Raw genomic sequence first — 24,244 nt, 5'->3', positions numbered from 1 at the left:
AGAGAGAAATGGAAGGCTGGTGTCAGAACTGCAAAAGAGCCTTTTAGTACTTGGTGTTTTAATAAAGTATAAATTGACACTTTACAGGTACAACGGTGCTGGTTAAAGATGATAATATTATTATATGTATTTAGAAAAAGATGATGAGGTTGAACTTAAAAATTATGTTGATGTATCAAACTCTGCGTAGTTACATACAATGTAGAGGAAATATGTTCTACTTTGAATATAGATTAGAACAGATTTACTGCATGCCACAAGTAACAAATGCACTCTTTATTTCCAGAGTATTTTTTAGTTGTTTTTTTAACTATAGAGGTAACCTATAGTTCTGACTAACTTTTGCAAACCTGTTCGCTGTATCTAAATCAAGCATGGGCAAACTACGGCCCGAGGGCTGGATGCGGCCCGTTTGACCTTCCAATCTGGCCCGCCAAACTTGTCCAAAGCATATTATTAATTTATATAAAAAATTATATTTCTGCCTTTTCCCTGCAATGCTAAAAGCATTTTAGCCTTTATGAATGACTTTTACATACCTCTTTTCTACGCTCCATCTACAGAGATGTTAAATCTCTGCTCCTGACCAGGTCCCCCTGTCAAATTTATGGTGGGTGAGGCTGGTGGTGGTCGTAGCAGTGAGTGAGGTGTTAGGCAGAGGGATGAAGGGATGGCAGGAAAGGTGCTACTGTTAGTGACTAATGTGAAAATGAAAATGAAAAGATTTTTAAACCATTGCTTCACTGCTGTAATATTAGAAAGCAGATAAACACATTGACAGTATTAGGATGGTTTGGCTTTCTTAGTAAAGATCAGGACCTGTCATCTAATACTTAATGCTTAAAGAACTTTAGGCTCGAACAGGTGTGGGAGAACTTTTTGACTCGTGGGCCACAATTGTCCTAAAATTGCCCAGGGGGGCCGAGTCAGGAACAGATAGATGGAGCGTTTGCGTGAACTATCATAAATGACATGAAAAAGTCATGCATAAAGGCTGAAATGCTTTTATCATTTGCTATGCCATCTATTGGGGAAACGTGGGCATTGCAGGGAAAAGGCAGAAGTATAATGATAATATAAATAAATGTTATAATTTGGAAAGGTTTGGCGGGCCAAATTAAAAAGCCGAATGGGCCACACCCAGCCACTGGGCCTTAGTTTGCCCACACCCAGCCCCTGGGCCTTAGTTTGCCCATGTCTGGGCTAGAATAATGTAACATTGGCAGTGTTTTCACTCCATATAACACGCCCAGCCTCTGAGTCTGATCTCTACAGGCAGAGCCATCAATCAGCAGCCATTATCTCTCCACTGTCCTCTTTTCCTTTCACTCCTCCAACCGACCTCCTCCTCTGCCGTCCTCCGCCTGTGTAGTGTTGAGGTGGGAGTTATGGCCTACATCAAAAACAGGCAGATATTAGCTCTGTCTTCATTTTTCAAGCACAGCCTATATCACATTAACCTTAAGTAGAAATAAATGAAGAGAGAGGAGAGGAGGTAGAGTCAGAGGAAGGGGGAGACGGGCCGTTAGCACCTAGCAGTACACAGCATGCACGTACAACAACAGCGGCTGCAGAAAAATAATTACACTTTTGTTTGTGATGAGAAAAAAAACAAGGTTCTCAATTTTTACGGCCGGGTGGGGGTGGTTTTGTTTTTTGTTTTGCTTTTGACATGTACTCTTTTACTCTGGGCTAATATTCATTAGCATTTATTCTTGGCTATCTAAAGCAATTGTTGGCTTTCCTTAGTCATACAGGTCCTCCACTTAAGTCGGAGTTCTGTTCCTATGGTGCAGCGTAACTTATTTTCACTGTAAGTCGGAACTCACATACTGTACATCAGTATCTATGTTACCCACCTACACTTAAACAGTGGTAACATCATCATCTAGAACATTAATCAGAAGAGTCTGACTTACACCTGGGAGCCATAATGAAGGGCAAAAAGTTCCAATAAAACGTCACAAACGAAAGAAAGCAAAACAATCCAATGTGTAGTGTACAACCATGCAAACTAGTCAGTGAGTTTTATAGAAATTACCATAAACAGAGAGCATGAGATGACACTGTGTTCTAACGCTAGCACATTTACAGACACACGTGCACTTTGTGTTGCTTTTTTAATGTCTTTTTTGTAAAGCCATGTAGTAACTGACCTCTTGGCCTTTGCGCTGTGCTCAGTGCTCAGACTGACCCCCAGATGAAGGTTCCACACACTTTTGTGAAGACTTGGGTTTAAACAAAGCAGAGAAATTATGCCTGGGGAGGAGATTAATCACAGCAGATGCCTCCCTGTCACCAGGAGAGACAAAGATGCTCAATGAAGCAAAGGTTTTCAAACTGTACTAAGAATATACTACAATTCAATCTTTTGTGCTGACAGATTGTCTAATTTTTTTATCATTAAAGAAAATATTTTATCTTTCTTCCTAATTAAGTTAAGATTTCTTTTGAGCTCATATTAATGAGTTTTTGTGATCTTTTATCGAACAAATCATTTGGGTGGTGAGAGAGGTGAGCTGCCAGAGATCTGGAGTGAATGGACTAATGGGAGTTAATTCACCATCTGTCTGTGTGAGGTCATTAGCAGAAACAGGTTCAGCCACAGGGGAGGCTGAGAGGGGAAACACCATCCCTCTTTATCCCTCCCTTCATCTTTAGTTTGCCTCAGCGTCACCTGTCTCTCTGAGGTGATTCTTTATCAATCACATAATTTGCTCAGAACTTATATTTTCTGAAATACACACATTTAGATCCCCCCCCCTCCCCCCCCAATTTTTACATACTGATTGTTACATGCTAGTAGACGTCCTTAAGTTAAAATCTGTGAGAAGAGTTCTTTTGACTTGGTTGTGTGAAAGTCCAGTGCTGCCCTCTGTTGGCAGAATGAGTTATAAAGTATTTTTCGACGTTGACAAATAAAATAGTACAGCCAGACATGGACGTGAAAAAAAATGAAAAAGTTAAAAGCCAATATAAGTCTTGAAATTGAATTGTTTATTATTAAGGTGATCACTTGTTCTTGATAGTCCATATTTAGCTGCCTACTGCTCTCCTTGGTGATGGGTTAAAAGCAGAGGCTCAATTTCGTTGTATCTTTGTGGTACAATGACAATACAGACCATAAAATAAAAATAAAACAAATTTTATTGACAATATTATGACATTTGCAGTTTACTATAACACTATAAGGTTAAAGGTCATCCCAAAGCCACACGAGAGCCTCCTGTATTTATTACTTAAAGTTTCAAAGAGTTCGAGTCAAAACATACAGCCATAAGGAAATTATTATATGATAGAGCCAATCCCAATGGTCAATGGACAAAGCTGCGGTACAACAGTCAACAACAACAATCAAACAACCATTCAGGCTCACATTTTAAAATGTTACAAATTAACAAAACAACAACAACAACAAAATGCTGCATCCAGCAGCAAATTATTATTATTTTATTTTTTCCCCGTTATACCCTGAGTCTTAATTATAGTTTGATAAATAAAATATGGATTGTAAGTTTGGGCTGTACATATAAAATTGCCTTGACTTAAAGTGATTTGTTGTAATGTTTTTAAGGTTCTCACGTGAAGCAATAAAATAAGAAGTTATGTGTTTGGACATGTGACAGAGCCACAAACAATAGTACTTGTTGTTTCCAGCGGGAGTCGCTGGTGGACATGTGAACCGGCTTTGGGGCATTACACCGTGTTAAGTCGTCAGCTGCAGACCGAGTCGCTCCTTCAGTAAAAGAAAAAAAAGAAAACAAACAAAAAACAGAAAACAGATTAGAACTCGCTTCCTTAAAGAAACGGACCTGCTGCTGTAGTAAAGCGTTCTGGATACTGTCCGTGATGAGGTGGATTGACGATTACGTTGTTGTGGACACTTTGGATCTTATTCGTCATTGAAGTTTGCGAGGCTCATGTTTCACCGGCGGTTGCTAACAATATTAGCCTGGCTAAGCTAGGTAATTGAGACTGTCTATCAAAAGTTTTGCACTCTTGTTCACTTTCTTAACACGTTCCGTTTCTTCACTGTCGTGCTAAAAGTTTTACCACCCAGCCCAATTGTGCAATATGGACACGTTTTGTTGCGTTATTCGCAAGGCTAAATGTTTAGCACATTAGCTTGTCGACGTACAAGCGCCGCCAGCAACTTACAACTGCAGAGTATTAGAGATCAAACCGCCACAGAAGCAGCGTGTGTTTCTGAGAGTGGCCGGCCTATAGCCATGTTTGAAACGGAGACGCACATTTCGTGGCTTTTCCCGGAGATTTTAGCCATTATCTTCAGTTATCTGGACGTTAAAGACAAAGGCAGAGTCGCACAAGTGTGCGCGGCCTGGAGAGACGCGTCCTACCACAAGTCGGTGTGGAGGGGGGTGGAAGCCAAGCTCCATCTGCGACGAGCCAACCCGTCGCTGTTCCCGAGCCTTCAGACCAGAGGGATCAAAAAAGTCCAGATCCTCAGCTTGAGGCGAAGTCTGAGTTACGTGATCCAAGGGATGCCACACATCGAAAGCCTTAACCTGTGCGGCTGTTTCAACCTGACGGACAACGGTCTCGGACATGCCTTTGTGCAGGACATCCCGTCGCTACGGGTGCTGAATCTCAGCCTCTGCAAACAGATCACGGACTCCAGCCTCGGTAGGATCGCCCAGTACCTAAAGAACCTGGAAGTGCTGGAACTCGGGGGTTGCAGCAACATTACAAACACGGGCCTGTTGCTCATCGCCTGGGGCTTACACCGACTCAAGAGTCTGAACCTGCGCAGCTGCAGACATGTGTCGGACGTGGGCATCGGGCACTTGTGCGGCATGACCCGCAGCGCGGCGGAGGGCTGTCTGTCCCTGGAGAAGCTCACTTTGCAGGACTGCCAGAAGTTAACAGATCTGTCACTCAAACACGTCTCCAAGGGCCTGAACAAACTGAAAGTACTCAACCTGAGCTTCTGTGGAGGGATATCAGACGCGGGCATGATCCACCTGTCACACATGTCGCAACTGTGCAGCCTGAACCTGCGCTCCTGTGACAACATCAGCGACACAGGAATCACGCATCTGGCCATGGGCTCCCTGCGGCTGCGTGGACTGGACGTGTCCTTCTGCGATAAGATTGGAGACCAGAGTCTTGCTTACATTGCACAGGGCTTGTATCAGCTCAAGTCATTGTCTCTGTGTTCCTGCCACATCAGCGACGACGGCATAAACAGGATGGTGCGTCAGATGCATGAACTGAAGACCCTCAACATTGGACAGTGTGTAAGAATCACAGACAAAGGATTGGAGTTAATAGCCGACCACCTGACGCAACTGACGGGAATCGACCTGTATGGTTGTACTAAGATAACGAAGAAAGGTCTGGAGAGGATAACGCAGCTGCCGTGTCTTAAAGTGTTAAACCTGGGACTGTGGCAGATGACTGAGAGCGAGAGAGTGAGGTGAAAGTCTGTACACGAGGTTCTGTTTGTCAACTGCTCTGTTTTACTGGTTTGACCTTCTATACCAGGCGTGGGAAAACGTTTTGACTCGCGGGCCACAATTGTTCCTAAAATTGAACAGAGGGGCCGAGTCAGGAGCAGATAGATGGAGCGTTAGTGTGAACTAAGATAAATGACATGTAAAAGTCATGTATAAAGGCTAAAATGCTAAAACGCTTTCATCATTTTATATGCCATCTATTGGGGAAATGTGGATATTGCAGGGAAAAGGCAGAAGTATAATGATGATACAAACAATTATATAGATTGGAAAGATTTGGCGGGCCAAATTAACAAAAGCTGAATGGGCCACATCCAGCCCCCGGGCCTTAGTTTGCCCATGCCTGTTCTATACTGTGACCTTAACACGGAGACCCACTCAGTTATGGCTGGAGCGTTGTTCACCTCTGTGTAAGCGTCCACTTCCGCTCTGACCAGTAGTCTCTCTAAGGGTGCAATATTCAGTGTTAGCCAGTGGTCAGTTCTTAATTTCTAACTACCTCACTCACCAAACAGAGTTGCCTAACTTTACAGCTTTGTATTAGAATAGATTGTATATTTTTGTAACTTGTATAATGCAGGATGTTTTAATATTCCAGAAAATTCCTTTTTTTAATAGACATATTTGATAGGCCCAGTGTGTAATAATTAGTGGCATTTAAAGTTAGGACTCACCAGTCCAATGAACTTTTTTCCCCAACTTTTCAGGGAACTAAGGTGGCCTTCAGATACCAAAAAAAACTTTATTCCTCCTCCTACTTCTTTTCCATTGGTTCATGCGGTGGAGTCGTGTGTACAGAGTTGTTGCCCCTCATGTTAATCCTCAGTCTGTTGTGTATACATGTATTTTTTGTAGTATATTTAATTGTCTGCTAATGAAACAAAATGTTACACACTGGACTTCTAATTCCTAACAGCAGGGGGGGCGGAGTGCCTTGGGTTAAACATTTGATGAGAATTTCGTTTTGTCTGTTTTATCGATTACTTGAATATCCAGTATTTTTTATATTTAAAGACATGTTGAAAAAAATAATACTTCAAATTGAAGTTTGTTGAATTTCTTCCGTGTGTTTGCGCTTACGTACACACTGTCGGCCGCACCGGATGTTCCTGAGGAAAACGCCTATGTACTACAACTGTTTCTCTACGCTTACTCTCTGTCAACGGTTCGTCAACTAGAAAATGTAGCAATTAACTCTCTGCCAAGGCTTTATTGCAATACCTTTAACTGCTCCTCGTGGATTTCCCTTCTGAGGGGGCTTTCATAATAATTTCAGAGTATTTGTTGAACAAAACAGGAATTAAAAGATTGTTTTATATTCATACAGTAGTGATATTTAAGAATAAAGTTAGAACATGCTACAGTCGTGTCACCTATTTATTTAACTTGCATCCTATTGGCTGTCGTGTGGTTTAGTCAGCACACATAAATGGCTTTCAGAAAGTCATGATACACCCGTGTGTGGTAGGTGCTGCCCCTCTACTGAAAGGTGAACCTGTTTTATTCAGGTTTTTACTCTTGAAAAGTTGTTTTTATATTCACCTGTGTGTGTCTTTGCATCTAGAGCAGAGTATCAAAAGAGACACTAAAAAACAAAAATGATATTTTAGAAAACAAAGAAATTAAATCCTATAAATACTGTACAATACAACAAATGTATATTTGGTTTTACACGTTGTTGTTTTGGGTCAAGGGTGATTCCAAATTCCTTTTTATCTTTAAAACTTACCAGTTTAAGGTTATGGTTTTCTCATTTGTTGTTTGAAGACAAAACAATGATCGAGACTGAGTTTGACTTTTCTATTTTTTTATAACATTTCTATCACACATATCTTAACGTAACATTCTGCTTCTTCAACCTCTGCCTCACTTTAGTTTCTGTACCATCTGTATCTAATTTTTTTTAAATTATATTATTAGCGTAAAATCTTTTGTAGTTTTTTCTCCGTAGGCTTTCAAAAGTCACAGCTTTTTATTTTAATTTAATTGTTTATTTAAATATAAATATATCTGGGTCCAGTATTTTCTCTGGCTAAAAAACAGAAGGTAACTCTCCAAACACGTGATACATTGTGGGTTGCATTTATTACCTCCTTTCCTGTATAAGTTTCTCTTTTACCAGCCAATTGTAATCACTGTTTCTCTGCACATTTCTGGGCCACATTTGGCCCCGCAGGCCACTATTTGAAGAAACAGGGCTTTAACAGCTAAAGATTCAATGATTGGGGATGTGATAATTTATTAATTTTCTTTACCTAAATAATTCTAATCTAAACTCTACTTAATACCATTAATATTCAAATTTGAACTTTTCTGCAGAAATTTGAAGAAAAATAATTTGTTTCCATAGACTAGATGTTGCTGATTACAGTCTAATATTTGCCAATGCTGCAAAAAAACAACAACAATAATACAAAGAAATTAAAGAGGACGTAATGGGGAAAAAATCTGTAACAAAAACACAGGCCATAATTTATTTATTTACATACATACAAAATCCAAATAATGCACAAACATGTCTGTATTTGCTTTCTTTTTACAGTTCCATTCGTGACACCAGATAGAAGGCATTACATTTCTCACACACATGAAAATCAAACCCAACACCTTGAGCTGGACAGAAGCTCATTTTTCAGCTGTGTACTCTGAAACGAGGACAAAAGTCAAGGCAAGAGGCAAGAGCAAGGATACATGGCCCAAAGAAAGGAAAATAAAACGCTTGGGCCAAAAAAAAAATTCATCCTTTAAACCCAGTGGTGTAAAAAAATTAGTGAGGTATGAGAGACAGTACACAGAGGTTTTACTACATAGTATCCAACCCAGGATTGATTTTTTTTCTAAAAAAACAAACAAACATTTACTTTATATTGTAACATTTAGTTTTTAACACGATGGGTGACGTTTTTTTGGGTGACGTTTTTTTTTTATCCACCAGGTTCAATCTACCTTTGGCATCAACGATGACAGAAATGCACAGAAACAAAAAGTGATAAACAACAAACAATAACACTGTAATGGTGAGGTCCCCAACCAACTGGCCTGAACCGGTACCAGCAGAAACAGAAAAATAACCAGAGATACTTCATTTTGAAAAGTGACCTAAATCTCTTTCAACAGTAGATGTTTCATGCCCTGAAACTCATCAAAATAAAAGTCTGCGGTGGGTCTTCTTAATAAAAGGAAAGACGGAGAGTCTTCCAAGTTGCAGATGAAAGTTTTCATCTACAGTCTTGCATAACAATATGGCCTTCTCTGTCCGAGTTTATTTCAATATCAAGTGCAACATTTTATTTTGTAGTGTTTTTGCACGAGCAACAACTCTGTGGCACTGAAAAGGTTGGGGACCTCCATGTGACGATATGTAAAAACAGTATGATACTGAGAAACAAATGAAAGAAAAAAGACTCTTCCATCACAGTCACAGTTTAAAAAACATGTCGTCACACAATCTGACACAAGGGTTATTTTTTCCAGACACTTTTTATACTTTGTGTTGAGGACATTTACCTCCATGTTCTTTTTTGTTCCGAGCCACTGGCTCTTTGAGAATCTGTGCAAACATTCAATGCATATCCATACAGTAAACATTTTTATATAGTATATTTTTTTTAATATATATCTCTACAGAACATGACTTTCCGCAATTCATGGCAGTACAGTCAATACATACACATTTTGCCCTCATGACAATTTAGACACAAAAGACAACTGCACTGCTTTAGACTTTTCTGATTGATTTTTTTTTTCCCTAGAATAACGCACAACATTGTCCACTTAATTACCTTTATACACTCACCATATGTGTTAATTACCACACTATTTACAAATGGATCTAAAAAGTCCAATTATTTTTGTAAGTGTTGATGCACATTTTAATTTAAAAACCTCAGCCCTGAAGAGTTCAATATGATAAAAGGAGGCGTTTCCTCCATCTAACCTAAGACAAAGGGGATCGCTTCGACTCTTGTGCTGCTTTTTTTTTTTTTTTCAGCTGGGCGTTCAAGTAAAGTCTACAGAAACTTTGGACGAGACTGAATGATTAGTGGATCAGATCAAAAGTTCCCTACCACTTGCCGTAGCACCAAAATGACAGAGGTATCCATTTCTCTGCGTTAGGTCCAGAACCGATCACTACGCATGTTCCAAGGCCACAAGAACGTTCTCAAAGAAAAAAAAACAAACACACCTCACTGCACGTCATTAAACATGCACATGTTGTGTGCAAAAAACAGTTTAAAACCCAATAATCTACATGGCTTTTCTGACTTATACACCTAGCTCTTCTCTGACCTCCTAGTGATGAAGCAGCTTCCCAGTTAAAAAACAAAGGTTTCATCCTTCAAAGGTGCAGTGCGTAACTTTTGGTGTGGGCCTCAACTTTGTAGTTAATGCTATATTTTTTTCCTTCGTCTGTTAGGTCATTTATGTTGCGTTAACATGCGAGGGTTAAAAATAATTTTCAAACTGTAGTCGATCCATCAGGATGCTCTGTGGACCCAAGTCCTCTCCTTGTTCTACAGCAAAGGACAGTGACCTTCCTTACTGTTAGCATGCTAAAGCTAAACACTAAACAATAAAGCTTTTGAAAAGTGGCGCGCTATCGGTCTCCTAGCTCGATACAGCTAATACAATGCAACACAACCTTTAACCATAGTTCAATCACTTTGGCATAGTGCTGAGACGGTCCAACAAACGGGTGAAATAAGACTTGACTGGCAGCAAGAGATATGATAGATATTCCATTCTAAAGAGCAAAACCTTACATTACAGAAACAAAGCTGTGGCTTTAGTTCAGATGTTGGAAACTTTACACTGCTGAAAATGAGTTACTTTTACTTGGTCAAAACCCCACAAAGAGGTCCTGATCCAAAGGGGAGTTGCCATGAATGTCTAGCATTTATGTTTCCTGGTTGCCTTTTGAAATGATGTAATCTGTGCATGTGCTTTGTCCTTGCCTCTGTTGTTTTTGACAAAACAAATCACTCCATTGTAGCTCAGAGAAAGAAGATCTGAGGGCTAAGCCTTCCTGTTGTTGCGTAAAGGTGGACCGAAACCTGTACCTAGATCAGCACTGAGTTCAATCCTTTCAGTTTAACTTAAAGTTATGCACTGCAGCTTTACTAGAACATCAAAACATTTGCAAAGCAAGATTTGGTAGGTAAAAAAATGAGAACACAGGTTGGTAAAGAAAACTGTGCTTCATCTGTAAAACCCTACCCTCCGGAGACAGGGCGGTTGGCAGTTTGCTGCAACACTGTGCAAAGTCTTTTATCCAAAAACTCTCTCTTCTATCGCTGCTGTCTCTGATTTAGAAGGTTTGCTATAATCTTTTAAAAGAACGAATTCCGAATCATTCTAAATTCTATTGGTTGTGCACAAATACTCATGGCATGAGCGTTGAATATCCCTAACCTGTGGACATATGTTCAGGCAGAAGGGTTCTGTCCACCATCTGCCATGGTCATCATCACTGATCAGAACCTAGTGTGCAGAGGGTTATATGATATTTGCTCGTTGTCATGCTTGGCTGCAATTTAATAGACCACAAGCCACTCTGATAGTTACTGCCAGACTGGAACTACAGACCAGGCCATCAGGGGTTTGAACTGTTGTTTTGGGGTAAGAGGGAAGTTGAGAGTGTGCGCTTGTTCTGTTTGAGATAATGATGCCCCCACTTTTCTTTCTCTCTCTCTCCCTCCCTCCCTCTCCCTCATTCCACGCCCCACCCTAGGAACCTTTGGTAAGTGGAGGTAGGGACACCTGCACTCAGCTACAGGTTTAAATTCAGGTCCAGGGTCAGCTGCTTTCTGTGTGAGGTCAAGAGGTGTTAGCATGACTCCTCCAGAGCGTTGACGACCTGCTCCAGGATATCAGGGCAGTAGTCCGCAATCTGTTGGAGGACACAGTTGGCGTACTCCTGCAGCTCTCCACTCTCCTTCTCACACACCTCCAGCTCTCTTTCCAACTAGAAAGAAAAATGTATGGATTAACTCTTAAAACATCAAGTTATCCTGTTGAGAAAAAAATGAAGGTTTAACCAGTAACGACTCAGGATGGCTTGATATATAACTTTTTTTAGCAGAATGTCGCACAATGTATATCCAATACAGTTATCTTTCGTTGTTACTAACGGTTTGTTGCAATAGCTTAGCCCCGGCTCTTTGCTGTGAAAAGGCACACTGGACATTTGTTGTTTTTCAAAGCTAACCTTTGTTACCTGTTGGATACTCATCCTATGGAGCTCCTCCTCCCAGTCTTCAGGGTCGCTGTGATGGTAGTGAGAAGGTGGTGTGAGATGGCTGAGAATGCTGGGGTCCCGCTCGTGGCAGAGGTCAGTCAAATGAGCTATGTAGAGCTTGAGCTTGCTGCGGTTTTGGGTCAGGGCTAAGAGAGAGGGTATCGTCTGTAGGGTGGGGGAGAGCAAGGGGGAGATAGAATAGGAAAATTAACAGAAAAATCATGAAAAACTGTCTATTAATTATGAACTCTTATTGAAAACAGACGGTGAAATTATATCTGAACAGGTGAACACAACAGGTTAAAAATGATTTCATTCCCTTAACAAAATACATAATACAAGCAGACAATGAGTAATTTGTCACACAACACAGTAAAAGAGAACGTCATGATGCGCATGCTGAGCGGCAACAGCTGCTCTCAGAAAGAAAAAAGGCCAGAATGGATGAAATAATTAGGAAAAAGAGATGATGGGTAAAAAAAATATATAGAAAAAGGAAAACATAAATGGATGTAACTCCAGAAGAAAACACGCTGCAGAGCAAGAATGGAAATAGGTGAAAGCAGCTCTGGCTTTCAACATAACCTCACCCTTCTAAACAAAACAGCGGAGTGAGAGAGAGGAGTGAGGGCAAAAGGTTTGCTATGCCCAAATACCCTCCTCATCGTCCTGTTAGCCGACCGCAGCATTGGAAGGGAGCATACGGTTAGTGTGCATTGAGGCAAAAATCGTTATTTCAAATTCTTTGATGTCAGCAGAAAGACTGAATTGAAAAATCCTAACCTCAGACTTCGTCACCACATTAAATGGGAAGTATTGTAAATTAAAAAAAAAAAAATAGATGAGGTACCTGATCTGGAGAGGGTTTGTGATTGGTATGGTCAGAGGTCTTGAAATGGTCATCTTCATTGCTGTCTGCCATTAACTTCATCCTATTCTGAGTCTGTTTAGAGAAAATAAATAAATAAATATCACAATACATGCACCAGCAGGGGTGTGCCAAAAATCCCTACTACGATATATATCAGGATATCTCGTGTTTTGCTATGTTATCGATATACTGGTACCAAATAACTAAACAACTAATTTCACATGAATGGGATGTCATTCATGCGCAGTACAAACATAACAATTCCAATGCTTATTAGACAGCAGCCCTTCCCCACCTGTTGCTTGAGCTGTTGCACCAGTCTGTCCTTTTCCCTCTTCAGCAGAGCAACTTCTTCCTGAGTCTTCTTTTTCTTAGAGGAGGACAACTCCAGAAGGGCGATGTTAGCGTCTTTTTCACTGATGGCGGCCAGTAGTGCCTCCTGCCTGTGAGGAGGAGAAGAGCAAAATAGCATGACATTTAACTACACAAGTAAATAGCCAATTATCATTTATAATTTATTATACAAAGTCATCCTGCCAGCTGGAGACGGCCAGATGTGGATGACATTTTTGAAATATGAATGCAGCAATCAATAAGGATTTAGAGTGTATTACTGCACTTGTGTAAGTGTGTGTGTGTGTCTCTTACTTCATCTCCAGCACCTCCTCTCGGTGTTTCCTGCGCTCAGCTCGCAGGGTTGTAAGATGTGCTTCTTTTTCACACAGAGACTGCTGAGTGGAGGACAGCTTGGCTCGCATGGACTCCAGTTCCTGCTTAACTTTATCCATGGCCCCCAACAGCTCCTCCATCTAAACACACACACACAAACACACACAAACAAAATCATGAGTCGTCAGTCACAGACAACTAAAAAGGCTTTCCTTTATGAGGGTTTTTAAACAGTTGGTCTAATATTTGCCATCTGTTTACATTTGTTATTACTAAATTCTGCGTAATTTTACAAAATGTCACACACACAGTTTGTTTACCCGCTATTTACTTAGAGATACAAGTTGATTAAAAACAACTGTTAATGAAGAATGAGAAAGTGTAATCAATACCCAGTATGTATTTTTTTATTGGTTATTTACCATGGAATTTAGGCTTTTGTTTTCCTCTGAAGAAAACAACAGGTAAACAAGTTATCACAACTTGACATGTGCTGGAACCATCAGCAACATAATGCATAAACAAGCAGTCCGACGCTAATCAAACACAGAGACATCCCACACCTGGCCAAAGTCCCCACGTATAATCTTTTAAATGTCAGGGCTGCTATTTGGGACTGCATGTACTGCAGAGGCGTTGCTGCTGTTTTATCCACCCCATGTAAGCCATGTTGCTCGCTGATGGCGGTCAGACACACCGGACTCGTACCTTTAACCACTTAATGTGGGCGAGGTTCGACTCATGCATTGGTGTGAGTAAGTGCTTCTGACGGGCAGTGTGAGGCAGACAGAAAACGAGAGAAAAAAAACAAGCAAAGATAAAAAGAACTTAGAAAGGGGGTGGAGCCAGAGGTGAGGAGAGAAGGGAGGTGAAGAGGGAATGACTCTCCACCCTGACTGCACAGAGGTTATGCAGAGGAAAAGAAAAATCTTGGTACAAGAGTAAAGCTGTTTTGTTTGGATAAAGACATTCTATGATTTGCAGTGTGTGTGAGATTCTGTGTCTCGACTAATCATGTTTGACCAGTGACGTTTGCATACTTGTTTCTCCTGCAGTGACCTGGCAGCCTCCTCTTGTGCAAGCACCATCTCTCGCTCAGTCGTAATCTGAACACTCTCTCTGAGGGCCTCCTCCAGCTCCTCGATTCGCTCAGTCTTCTGACGAAGAACGTCCTTTGGAGATTGAAGGGGTTGTTTTTTTTATTTTTTGTTTTTTTAGGGCATGCACACAGTTCAATGATCCACACATGCATCTTACCTTGACCTGCTGGGAATTCTCCGATAGATTGTCTTCCCTTTTTCTAGCTTCCTCCATCAGACGAGCGTTCCTGTTTTTCTCTACTTGCTCTTTGTGCTTTAGAGAAGCCACCTTCTTCGTCTGGTCCTTCGACTGCCTAAGAGACACAAAAAATAGGGGTTTAACCACCTGTTATTTAACAGTGAGTCTGGTGGTACCAGTTACTTCACTGTACTAATGCTGTAATGAAACCCCTTGGAGCTGGTTTCTATGGAGAAGAACTTGGATAGAGTTTGTTGTTTTGCTTTGAGGGCTGGATACTGATTGGGGGACGGGGGGAGAAGAAACAAAAATCATGCAAACTGTAAGTGAAGGGCTTCTGAGGCCTTTATGGTCAATCAACCCCTATTATTTCATGTATTTATTTTAATTATCTTTTTATTAGAAACATGAAACACTGTTCGCATATTAGGTTTTGAAACAGTGAAAAGTGCATATAGAGCCACTAAAAATGTACATGTTTTGTCATGTGGAGTAGCAATAGAAAGCAGAATTACTATTTAAATAACCTGGTCCTAATAGCTCAGGTAATTTAAAAAAAGATTTAAATGCACCAGAACATGGCAGTAAGCATTGAAGAGGTAGCAGGTACAGAGACACAGAGCATGAGAAATGTAAAATATAGTATTAAAAAAAAGTAGAGAAAAGTGAAAATACTAACCTGGAGGCCAAACTGGTGCGATGGGAGAGTTTAAATGTAGAGACAAAAAAAACAGTTAGGAGCTAATCTTAGAATTAGAGTGAATGTGTAGAGTAGAAAAAGAGGAAAGATTATAAACACATTGAAGTAAGAATTATATCTGACATGGAAAGGTTGCCAGTTTAAAAGAAAAAAGCAAACTTCACAGTAGACAAACCAGCTCTGTGACAGTAACTTTCACTGTAGGAGCCAAAACTAGAACAGGTCTGCAGACTACATCAGCTTTTAAACCATTAGTGCTCTAGCTGACCAAATTACACTAAAATCCAACCTTCACTGTTCATTTGATGGTTTAATTTCTGGATCAGCTTTCACTCTTCTATATATAGTTTTGTGATATTCAGCTTTTTTTTCTCTTTACATTCCATTCAATCTTCTAATTTGCTGCTGCTGTTAAAGCAGCTAATTTCCCTGTTATGGGATTCACTTTGTATCTTATTGTGTCTCATCTCACGTATCAAAGTCTACAGATGAAATTAGTGTTCTTAGCTTGTGTGAAAACCAGCCACTGGCCGACTCTGAATGAACTATTTGAAACCCTCACCCTTACACAATCATGCATTTGAGTCGACTAGAGGTAGCACTAATTAGACAGCTATTTCAGTTTACCACGTATTTTACACAGCAGGGAGGGAAACAATTACAAACGCCCTGGTTTTACAGTGCAAATGTACGTTTAACAGAGCTACAAGCTAAAGCTTTTTATAAAGAAACATACTGCACATTTATACTACGGTAAATCACCACAGGCTGTAGCCTATGAAGAAATAAAGGTGAGGTCGAGGGGTACAGTCTGTTCTCTCTTTTGACAACAATAACAGTGAATATCCCCTGTAAGAATACAAGTGACGACAGCATCGTTTCCACTCACCTCTCCAATTCGCTAATTTTTTTATCTTTGTCATTTTTTTCATTTTCCATTTCCCGAAGGATCTCCAGTAAGCGGTCCACCTCAGCCTGGGCCTTCCCAGAATCTTCCTTGTGGCGAGCCACTTCCTGCTCAAGGTTCTTAATGCGCATGGCTAGCTCAGTGTTGGCCTGCGCCTCCAGGGTCGCGTTTTGAGCCTGAAACAAAGAGAGGGCTTGTAAAAGGCAACTGTCATGCTGAGTTAACCATGTTATTGCTTAGCCATTTCCGTTAAACATCTTACTCTCTTAAGTTGGCTCTCCAGTTTAAGGCATTCCTCCTTCTTCTGCTCCAACGCAATCTCCAGACTCTTGAGTTTTGAATCCTTCTTCAGACCCGAGGAGGCCAGAGATGATGCGTGCTCCTTCAGGTCCAACAGTGAGGTCTTAACACACAAACGCAAAACAACATACAGCATAAGAATCAAAGTTTCAATGAACAAGTTCTATCTTTAAAGATGCTGTAGCGTGGAACTGAAGAGACAGACAACACAAAGATAACATCCATGACTTATCATAAAAGCTGGGATAAAAGGAAGAATATTCATCAGTTCAAGTGTGAGTGTGTTTTTTTCGTCACGTTCCCACCTCTCTGTCTGACAGATCTCCCTGCAGCAAGCTCAGCCGCTCCTTTAACTCTTTCAGCTCTTTTTTATTACAATCCAGCTCCTCGGTTTTTTCCCGGTCGTCTCGATCTCGCTGCTCCTTAAGACGCTCAATGATACGCTCCTGTGTGAAGGTCCAGGATACAGGAATGTAGTCGTAAGCACACTTTTTTTCATATGCAACTCAATTCAAACGCCTCATTTTTTTGGTAAAAAGTTGGGCAATTTTGGATCTTTTATTTTACCTTCTCTGCCAGAGACTCCTCCAGTGTGGTGAGAGCTGTGTCAGTGTTGGAGGTGTCCGCTTGTAAAGACTTAACCCTCTCTTTTAGGCTGCTCATCTGCTTCTCTTTGTCCCTCAGTTGCTCCTGGAGGTTCTCAATCTACGAAAACAAAAAAATCTGTGTGAGGTTCCGCAGAGGAGCTTAGTGACAGGATTACTGATTATACGAAATACAAAAATATACAAAAACTAAATGTAGTTTTTTCAACAACATTTTGCTTTAATTGACTTCACCTTCTTCTGAAGCACGTTAACTTTACGCTCCTTAACGTCCAGCATATCTTTGAGGTCGTGGATTTCCCCGTTAAGTGTGCCCTTCTCTTCGGAAATTTCTTGAATCTGCTTGCTTTTCTTATTAAGAGTTGCCTCTTTTTCCTCCAAACGCAGGCGTAAGGCATCAACCTTGGGTAGGATATGGAAGATTACACAAGGTTACACAGCAGCTAAGTCACTCAGTAGGTCAGAGAGATATTTATACACATATTATACACAATCTGATTTTTACCCATCATCAACAATCAGCCATAATATTATATTACTTGCATATATACATGAACTTGTTAACAAAACACAAGTGGGAATCACAAGTCACAAAGACAAGGCTAATACTGAACCAGTAAATAACTGTCTCCATATACAGTGTCTAAGATACACGTCGTCTGTACCTCAGTCTGTAAAATGGCAGCTCGCTGCTCCTTGGCTGTGAGAGACTCTTTCAGAACGTCAATGTGTTGTTTGCTATCTGAGAACTGATTGGTGAGGGTCTCTAGTTTGGTCTGCAAACCCAGCAGTTCTGTGTCCTTCCTGGAAAGGTCCTGTTTAACTTGTTCCATCTAAACAAAGGGGGGCAAACAGTGAGATTTCATCATTAGTTGGCTCTGAATTACAGCCAATCCAGTCAAAGGTCATCAAAGGTCACCTTGTTTTTCATGAACTTGGTGTGGCTGCGATAAACTTCCATTTGCTTCATCTCCTCCTGACGCTCCTCACAGCTCAGAAGGCCATTGGATTTCATCATGAGTAGCTCCTCCTCCATGTCCCTCAGATTCCGCTCCATTGAGTTGATTTTCGCATCCTGTGTTCAACACAGAAAACACACAGAATGAACACGTGTATCATTACAAAATTAGCACACACTTAAATTTGTTCAAATTCCCCACCTTCATGTCAATAACAGTTTGCAGAGCCTTAGTTTTAGTGGACTCGGGGGTTCCCTCATAACGGCGGTGCAGCTCCTGTTATGTCAATAAAAAAGCAAATCAAAGGGAAAAAAATATGAAGATTAAGGCTATTTTTGCTACGAAATTTTGTCAAAAAAAAAACAAATTTGCTGAACATTGGGCCTAAACAGACCTGGTGAGCGTTCACCTCCTCCCTCAATTTCTGTAAAGCTAGTTTTCACCTGAAATTAGCCTGACAAGTGTTCGTTTAGCTGGATCCTGTATAACTGACTTCACCAAACATGACAAGGTATAAATACATACTACTGCATTGTATCATCATTTACTGTGCCTGGCTGGACAGTGTCGTCTAGTCCTACTAGACAAACTATTGTTTGTCATACTGGCGGTACTTAAAAAAACAAATATTTTCAGCAGTGGTATGTGTTATAACAAACTCAAGAACAACTGTCCTCAGACATTTGACAATATTTTCTAAAAATACAATAGGAATCTAAAATCCCAATAAACAATCAATAAAACAGAAGGACAGAAAGGTTTTGAAAAACCCTTAACCAAGGTTCCCCATTCTTACTTCTCTTAGTGCGGTAATCTCTCTATCTCTCTGGTCCAACAAACTCTCAAGGTGATGCCTGTGCATCTCAGCATCTGCTAGCCTCCTGGTTCTCTCCTGGTCCTCTTCAGATGCCTTGGCAGAAGGTCCTTAAACAAGGAATGTAAAAAAAAAGAAAAAAAAGAAAGGTTTCCATTATGAGTAGATGAAAAAACACTTGACAAACAATACTTCTCTTTATTAGTATCAGAACAAGGTCGGTGCGATATAACCTTTTCATGTCTGATACCAACACTGCAAACCGGAGTGTCTGCCAATACCGATATAAATCTTTTTTCCTCGAGTACGTTGCAGGTTGCTGTTGCTGAAGCGAAACTGTCCCCGTTTACAGCATGTCACCCCAAGTTAAGATCAAATGGGCTGTAGATGTTTTTTTATGATGATAAATCCTGAAATTTTGACCAATATGAGATTAATACCGATCTATCAGGCGGAGCCATCCCGTATTAGTACTAGTCTATACTGGTATTAAGTTTACTATTACTACTAATATCATACAAAGTAGAGACCGTCATATTTAGAACTTTAGAGCTATTAGAATGTTTGTTAATATCGTTAAATACAATTTTTTTATAGTTATTTATTGAGAAAAATAATTAATTTCTATGACGTTTAACATGACTCTCAGACTTTCTCCTGCGAAGCCAAACTACCTTTGCTCTGCAGCATCTCCAGAAGTTTTTTAATAGATTCATCTCTGGCTCCCAAGGTCTGCTTCTGAGTGTCAATCCTTAGCTCCATCTCCTCAAGGGTCTTCCTCAGGAGGAAGAGCTCTTTGGCTTGCCTCTCATGCTCAGCTTGTAGCCGTCTGTAGTTCTCCTCAGTGGGTTCGGATGTCAGGGCCAGGTCTCGGCTTTGGCTGGCGGGATCCTGCTGTAGCAGCTGATTTAGATCCCTTTGGATTCTGAGCTCATCCTGAAGGGCTTGAACTGTCATCTGAAGATGCTGGAGACAAACAGAGGTTGTGTGTCAATTGCAAAACTATTTTTTAGCCTTTGCCACAAAGTGATGTGGAAGGCCAAGGTTTTGGGTCGGAAAGTGTCCACATAAAACTGACTATGCCTAGTGGATTATTGCATGTCTAAATATCACTGTGTTGAAAATCATAAAATTTGGTAAGGCCATGAAAACAGTCTCTGTGGGTAGCCTTACATTTTGTGACCAGACAAATACACGTGAAACACAATCAGCCCAGTGTAGTATTGCATTGTTTGTGGTATGTGATGCCACGGACACTTGGCAGCACTGCTCTGTCACAGTACCATGAGGCTGTGTTACACTCTGGTCTAAATCAGCTTTTACTGTTTCCATACAACAAAAGAAACAGAGAAGTCAGTGTTTGTCTTCTCCGCCTCCCCCACCGTCTCTCAAGCCTCCACCCTTTCACTAGTCCTCATTCTGCATGGGGTGCATACCATTCTCTGCCTATTTATCTGCTTTTCCTGCTCTCATCCTATCTCTTCCCTCCAACCCTCTCACCTTCCCTCTTTTCCCGTCACTCTCTGTGGCTGACTCACAGCTGTGACTGCAGTGACCAACCCCTCTAACACGCACTCAGACAAACCCACATGTACAGACAGCTTCTCTTGTCCCACACCTGCTTCTTACCATTGCTGCTCAAGGAGAGACCAACAGACGGGCATTTGAGAAATCACACTGCATGAAAGGTGCTGCATTTACTGGATGATTTAACTGATAAGTTAAAGCAAATATACATAATTACAAAAGTGCACATTTCAAATGATTTATCAGATTTTCAAGGGCTGGGACAACACACTAATTTGATTAATTAAATAAGGTGGCGTTAATGCCACTAAGGTCAGTTTACCAGCTGCAGCAGAGAAAATACACAGAATACATTAGGTGATGACAGCGCACAAGAACTTTTGCTGAGTGACAGTAGTCCTGGTACAGTGAACCAATGTAGAGCAAAACTGGTTGATGTTGACTGATCTGTGAATGTAGTAGACAAATGAAAAAGGTGCACAAATAAATAGTGAGGAATATGTTTTGTTTTTGTTCATAATTACAACTCTGTTTACCCTTGGCTACAATAAACCAGAATGTATGTTTTTTAAAATGGAATATATTTAAACTGTTTGCCAAAGTTTTGTATACTGGTGTGTACTGTATGCAGACTGTAGGATCTTTCAGTACATTTTGACAATGCACTAAAATGTGAACAAACATTTTGTTCTTTATGACTTGGAACATATTTTTTAGACATGTTGACTGCTCTTATTTTTATTTCGCATTTATTTATAGTTAACTTAAAATAAAATGTTATTAAAATACAAATATTTTATTCTTAATATAGTAATTTATTTATTTTTAAGAAATTCAAGTGTTTATTTTTTTTTATCTTAACATTATACTTTAAGCTAATTTAAGGTAGCGTTCTGCTCATGAATCATCCACTGTGCCCACTGCACAATCCTCAGCAGTAAACATAAGGATAAGCACAGAGCTGAGAGTTGGACTTCTGCTAATGAGCGCCTGCAGTTTAACTAAGCCATCGTTAACCGAATGCCTTTGAGTGTCCATGTGTGTGTTCAGCTGCATGATGGCAAGTGTTGGAGGTGGAGACCAATTTACAAAAGCAGACATCTTTAAATTACGGCAACCAATAATTTGCCCTGTTCCAGTTGGACATTACTGGGAATTAGTTCTCAGTGTGATTCTGTGACTCAACAACACTGAAAACAGCAAATTACACAGGCGGGCCCAACCGTTAACAGAAAACAATTTCTATTTTTTTTTTTTTATTATTCCAGTAATTTAAACATTTGAAGTTAAAAACCTCTCTTTCAATAACTATGTATATATGAAATGCAAATTAACTGTCAAAATAAGAAGATGTAACATCTGATCTGAACAGGCTACTTAAACAAATCTTTTCACCCTGCATAATTAATTTCACTACTATTGAATAATAACCTAACTACAAGTATTGTACATTTAACACAGAAGGAACCCTTCCACCAGTTTCTTTAGCATACAGAGATGCTAATGTGTCCACCATTACTTGTTATCTGTTTGGCATAAGCACACAGTGCTGTATTAGAGGGTTTCCCAAATGTAAAAACGTGGATATTTGACCAAAACTGTAAAATACTGTAATTCTACAAACTATTTTAACAGTCATGAGTAGACACTCACCTGGGCTTCATCCTGAATCACACGGTATTGTTCCTTCCAGACAGTAATCTTAGAAACTTCATCTTTCCTAAGAGCCCTCTCTTTCTTCAGCTCTGGGCTCCAAAAGGTCTTAATGGAATTCATGGAGGAACTGAGCTTGCTCTCCTTGACTTCCACCTCCCGTCGCAGGATCTCGTTCTCACGCAGAACCTAAGGAGACATCCAAAGATTATTAACAATTTCTCTACAAACGAAGAGAGAATGCAAACGAAACAGTAGCTTAGCTTGATACCTCTTTGAGTTGGGCTTGAAGATCAAGTATCGTGTTGTCTCTGGCCTGCCTCAGAGAATGAGGCACTGTGGAGGCCATGTGATGGTCTCCAAATGCAAGCGCATCACCCACCATCATGCCTGCTGGTAACACAGCATTCGCAGCCACTGAGGTGGAGATGTTCGGAGTGCTAGCAGCCACCACCCCACTGTTGCTGCCCCTGGATCCATATGTCATCCTTTGCCTGCTTATTGTTGTCACTGGCCCACCACTCTTAGGAATATGGTCCCCTGCCATTGCAACCTCGTTGTCACTCAGGTACATGGGTCCTGAGGTGGCATATGCAGCATTGAGGGATTGTATGTTCTCCATGGAGAGAGTCTTGCCCCCTGCTCCACCGGGTCCCCCACCGCTGCCTCCGGTGCTGTTGGTACGTCGATGACCCATTCGTGGAGAGCAGGGAAGGCGAGGAGATCGACCAGAGCCCTGATTCCCAGCACTACCTCCATCTCTTCCTCCACTATGGTTGGCATCACCTTTGCCAACAGACCGAGAACTGCTGTACATCTTTGGCTAAATGAGACTGTGTCTTAACCTGCGTAAACCTGGAGTATGATCGCGAATCCTCTAATATCTGTTGAAGTTTATTTTGATTTAGTTGGTGGGACTTCAAATAAGTAAATGACAGTGTGGTGTTGGTGGTGCTTCAACTGGAGGCAGTCCTCATGAGCATCATGATAATATTGATTTATCCAAATGTAAGGTCTCCAGAACAACAAACCAATCTGCAAAGACAAGTTGATCTTTATTAATAAAGCCTTCACTTCATAATGCATTAATAACAGATAATATGTTCACACTGCAGGTTACTTCATTTCTGTTCAGATAGTCTTTTTAAAAAAATCTAATGCTGGTCACACACGAGCAAGAAAGTAAACTTTGGGCCAGTACAGCAGCACTTTCAACATTTAAATACATCAATAAAATTATCAAAAAAAATTAATTAGAATAAAGTGACAACTATATCAGACAAGAAAATTCACAGGGAGTACCTCAGATTCATTCACACTCAATCAACTGATTTTAAATGAGAACTATTAGATTGCACTGATGGTGCAATCTAATATTGATTGATTGCACCATCAATCAATATTAGATTTTAAACAGAGATTTTTTTTTTACCAATAGATCAATTTCAGCATTTTTGCTGCAAAAAAACCCATTCCATTTATTTTTTTGACTATATAAATTGTGTAAAATATGGTCTTTGCTAATAACATATAAACATCATAAAGTATGATGAAAAGGCACTTTACTTCTGACTTCTTTTTTAAGATATTGGCAATAACAGCTGAATTGTAGAAAGCCTGTAGAAAACTCTGGGTCCATTATTTCTTTCAACAGTGAATAATTAACAGTCACACAAACATGGCTGTGGGTGTTTTCACAAATTCACACTGCACTAATTTACCAAAGAATCTTGTGACATTTTATAATATTTGATTATGTTTGTAATGCAATATTTGTTTTATCATACTTTTAACAAATTCATAATTAAATGAATGTGTTGGTTATGTGCTTTAACAGCAGGGACATGTCTCTTTTGTCTAATGCAATGCTGAACAATCAATCATTTGAGAAGCTATAACTGTTAGTGGGTAATGTTTACAATCCATCTGCCCCATTAATGTATAGACGTGTTTGACTGGTGCCCATTGTATAGTAAAGGACCCCTTTTCAACAATAACAAAACATTTTGACACTATCTGCCCACAAATCAGGTTCATTCTAACCAAAATAAATGTCACTCACATTATTGTAAACTACTAATGTGAAGTTGTATTTCTAATTATGTCAGAAACAGACAAAACAAATATAATATAAATGACTAAGACAGTAGGTTGCCACACGAGATGGTACTTTGTCACTACCATTTTAGACCCATTATGCGACTTCTATTCATAACTTCATAACACTGTCAATCATGGATTTATTT

General features: G+C 40.2%; 2 protein-coding genes across 5 annotated transcripts; one reads left to right on the top strand and one right to left on the bottom strand.

The window, feature by feature from the left end:
• The first annotated feature begins 3,036 nt into the window (after positions 1 to 3,036).
• Positions 3,037 to 6,838, top strand: LOC103380143 (F-box/LRR-repeat protein 14-like). The gene has a single exon (XM_008311966.3). The coding sequence runs from the start codon at positions 4,110 to 4,112 to the stop codon at positions 5,439 to 5,441; it is 1,332 nt and encodes a 443-aa protein (XP_008310188.1). The 5' UTR covers positions 3,037 to 4,109; the 3' UTR covers positions 5,442 to 6,838.
• A 1,099-nt stretch (positions 6,839 to 7,937) lies between these two features.
• LOC103380144 (ELKS/Rab6-interacting/CAST family member 1) lies at positions 7,938 to 22,815 on the bottom strand. Of its 4 annotated transcripts, none has more exons than XM_025056132.1 (20): positions 22,270 to 22,815; positions 21,999 to 22,187; positions 19,493 to 19,784; positions 18,801 to 18,928; positions 18,206 to 18,280; positions 17,965 to 18,120; positions 17,711 to 17,878; positions 17,280 to 17,447; positions 17,008 to 17,145; positions 16,746 to 16,886; positions 16,403 to 16,543; positions 16,123 to 16,316; positions 15,213 to 15,224; positions 14,513 to 14,648; positions 14,296 to 14,427; positions 13,235 to 13,395; positions 12,882 to 13,029; positions 12,566 to 12,658; positions 11,686 to 11,880; positions 7,938 to 11,442 (listed from the first exon to the last, which is right to left on the bottom strand). In XM_025056132.1, exons 1-20 carry the CDS (start codon positions 22,813 to 22,815, stop codon positions 11,305 to 11,307), a joined length of 3,351 nt encoding a protein of 1,116 aa, XP_024911900.1. In that variant the 3' UTR covers positions 7,938 to 11,304. The 4 variants fall into 4 exon arrangements, with proteins under 4 accessions (XP_024911900.1, XP_024911901.1, XP_024911902.1 ...); XM_025056133.1 differs by having other exon boundaries at positions 11,695 to 11,880; XM_025056134.1 differs by lacking the exon at positions 15,213 to 15,224 and having other exon boundaries at positions 11,695 to 11,880.
• Positions 22,816 to 24,244: the final 1,429 nt, after the last annotated feature.

The sequence above is a fragment of the Cynoglossus semilaevis genome, chromosome 6 (assembly GCF_000523025.1).
Source record: "Cynoglossus semilaevis isolate Cse_v1.0 chromosome 6, Cse_v1.0, whole genome shotgun sequence".
NCBI classification, from domain to species: Eukaryota; Metazoa; Chordata; class Actinopteri; order Pleuronectiformes; family Cynoglossidae; genus Cynoglossus; species Cynoglossus semilaevis.
The sequence above is the reverse complement of the archived record's forward strand: the minus strand, read 5'-3'. Positions and strand labels throughout refer to the sequence as shown.

Coding starts and splice junctions, on each gene's coding strand:
- LOC103380143 (XM_008311966.3), top strand. CDS start 4,110: ATGTTTAGCACATTAGCTTGTCGACGTACAAGCGCCGCCAGCAACTTA.
- LOC103380144 (XM_025056132.1), bottom strand. CDS start 22,815: ATGTACAGCAGTTCTCGGTCTGTTGGCAAAGGTGATGCCAACCATAGT. Junction 17,448..17,710: donor CTGCCATTTTACAGACTGAG/GTACAGACGACG, acceptor ATCCTACCCAAG/GTTGATGCCTTACGCCTGCG. Junction 11,881..12,565: donor ACAAACCCTCTCCAGATCAG/GTACCTCATCTA, acceptor CCCACCCTACAG/ACGATACCCTCTCTCTTAGC.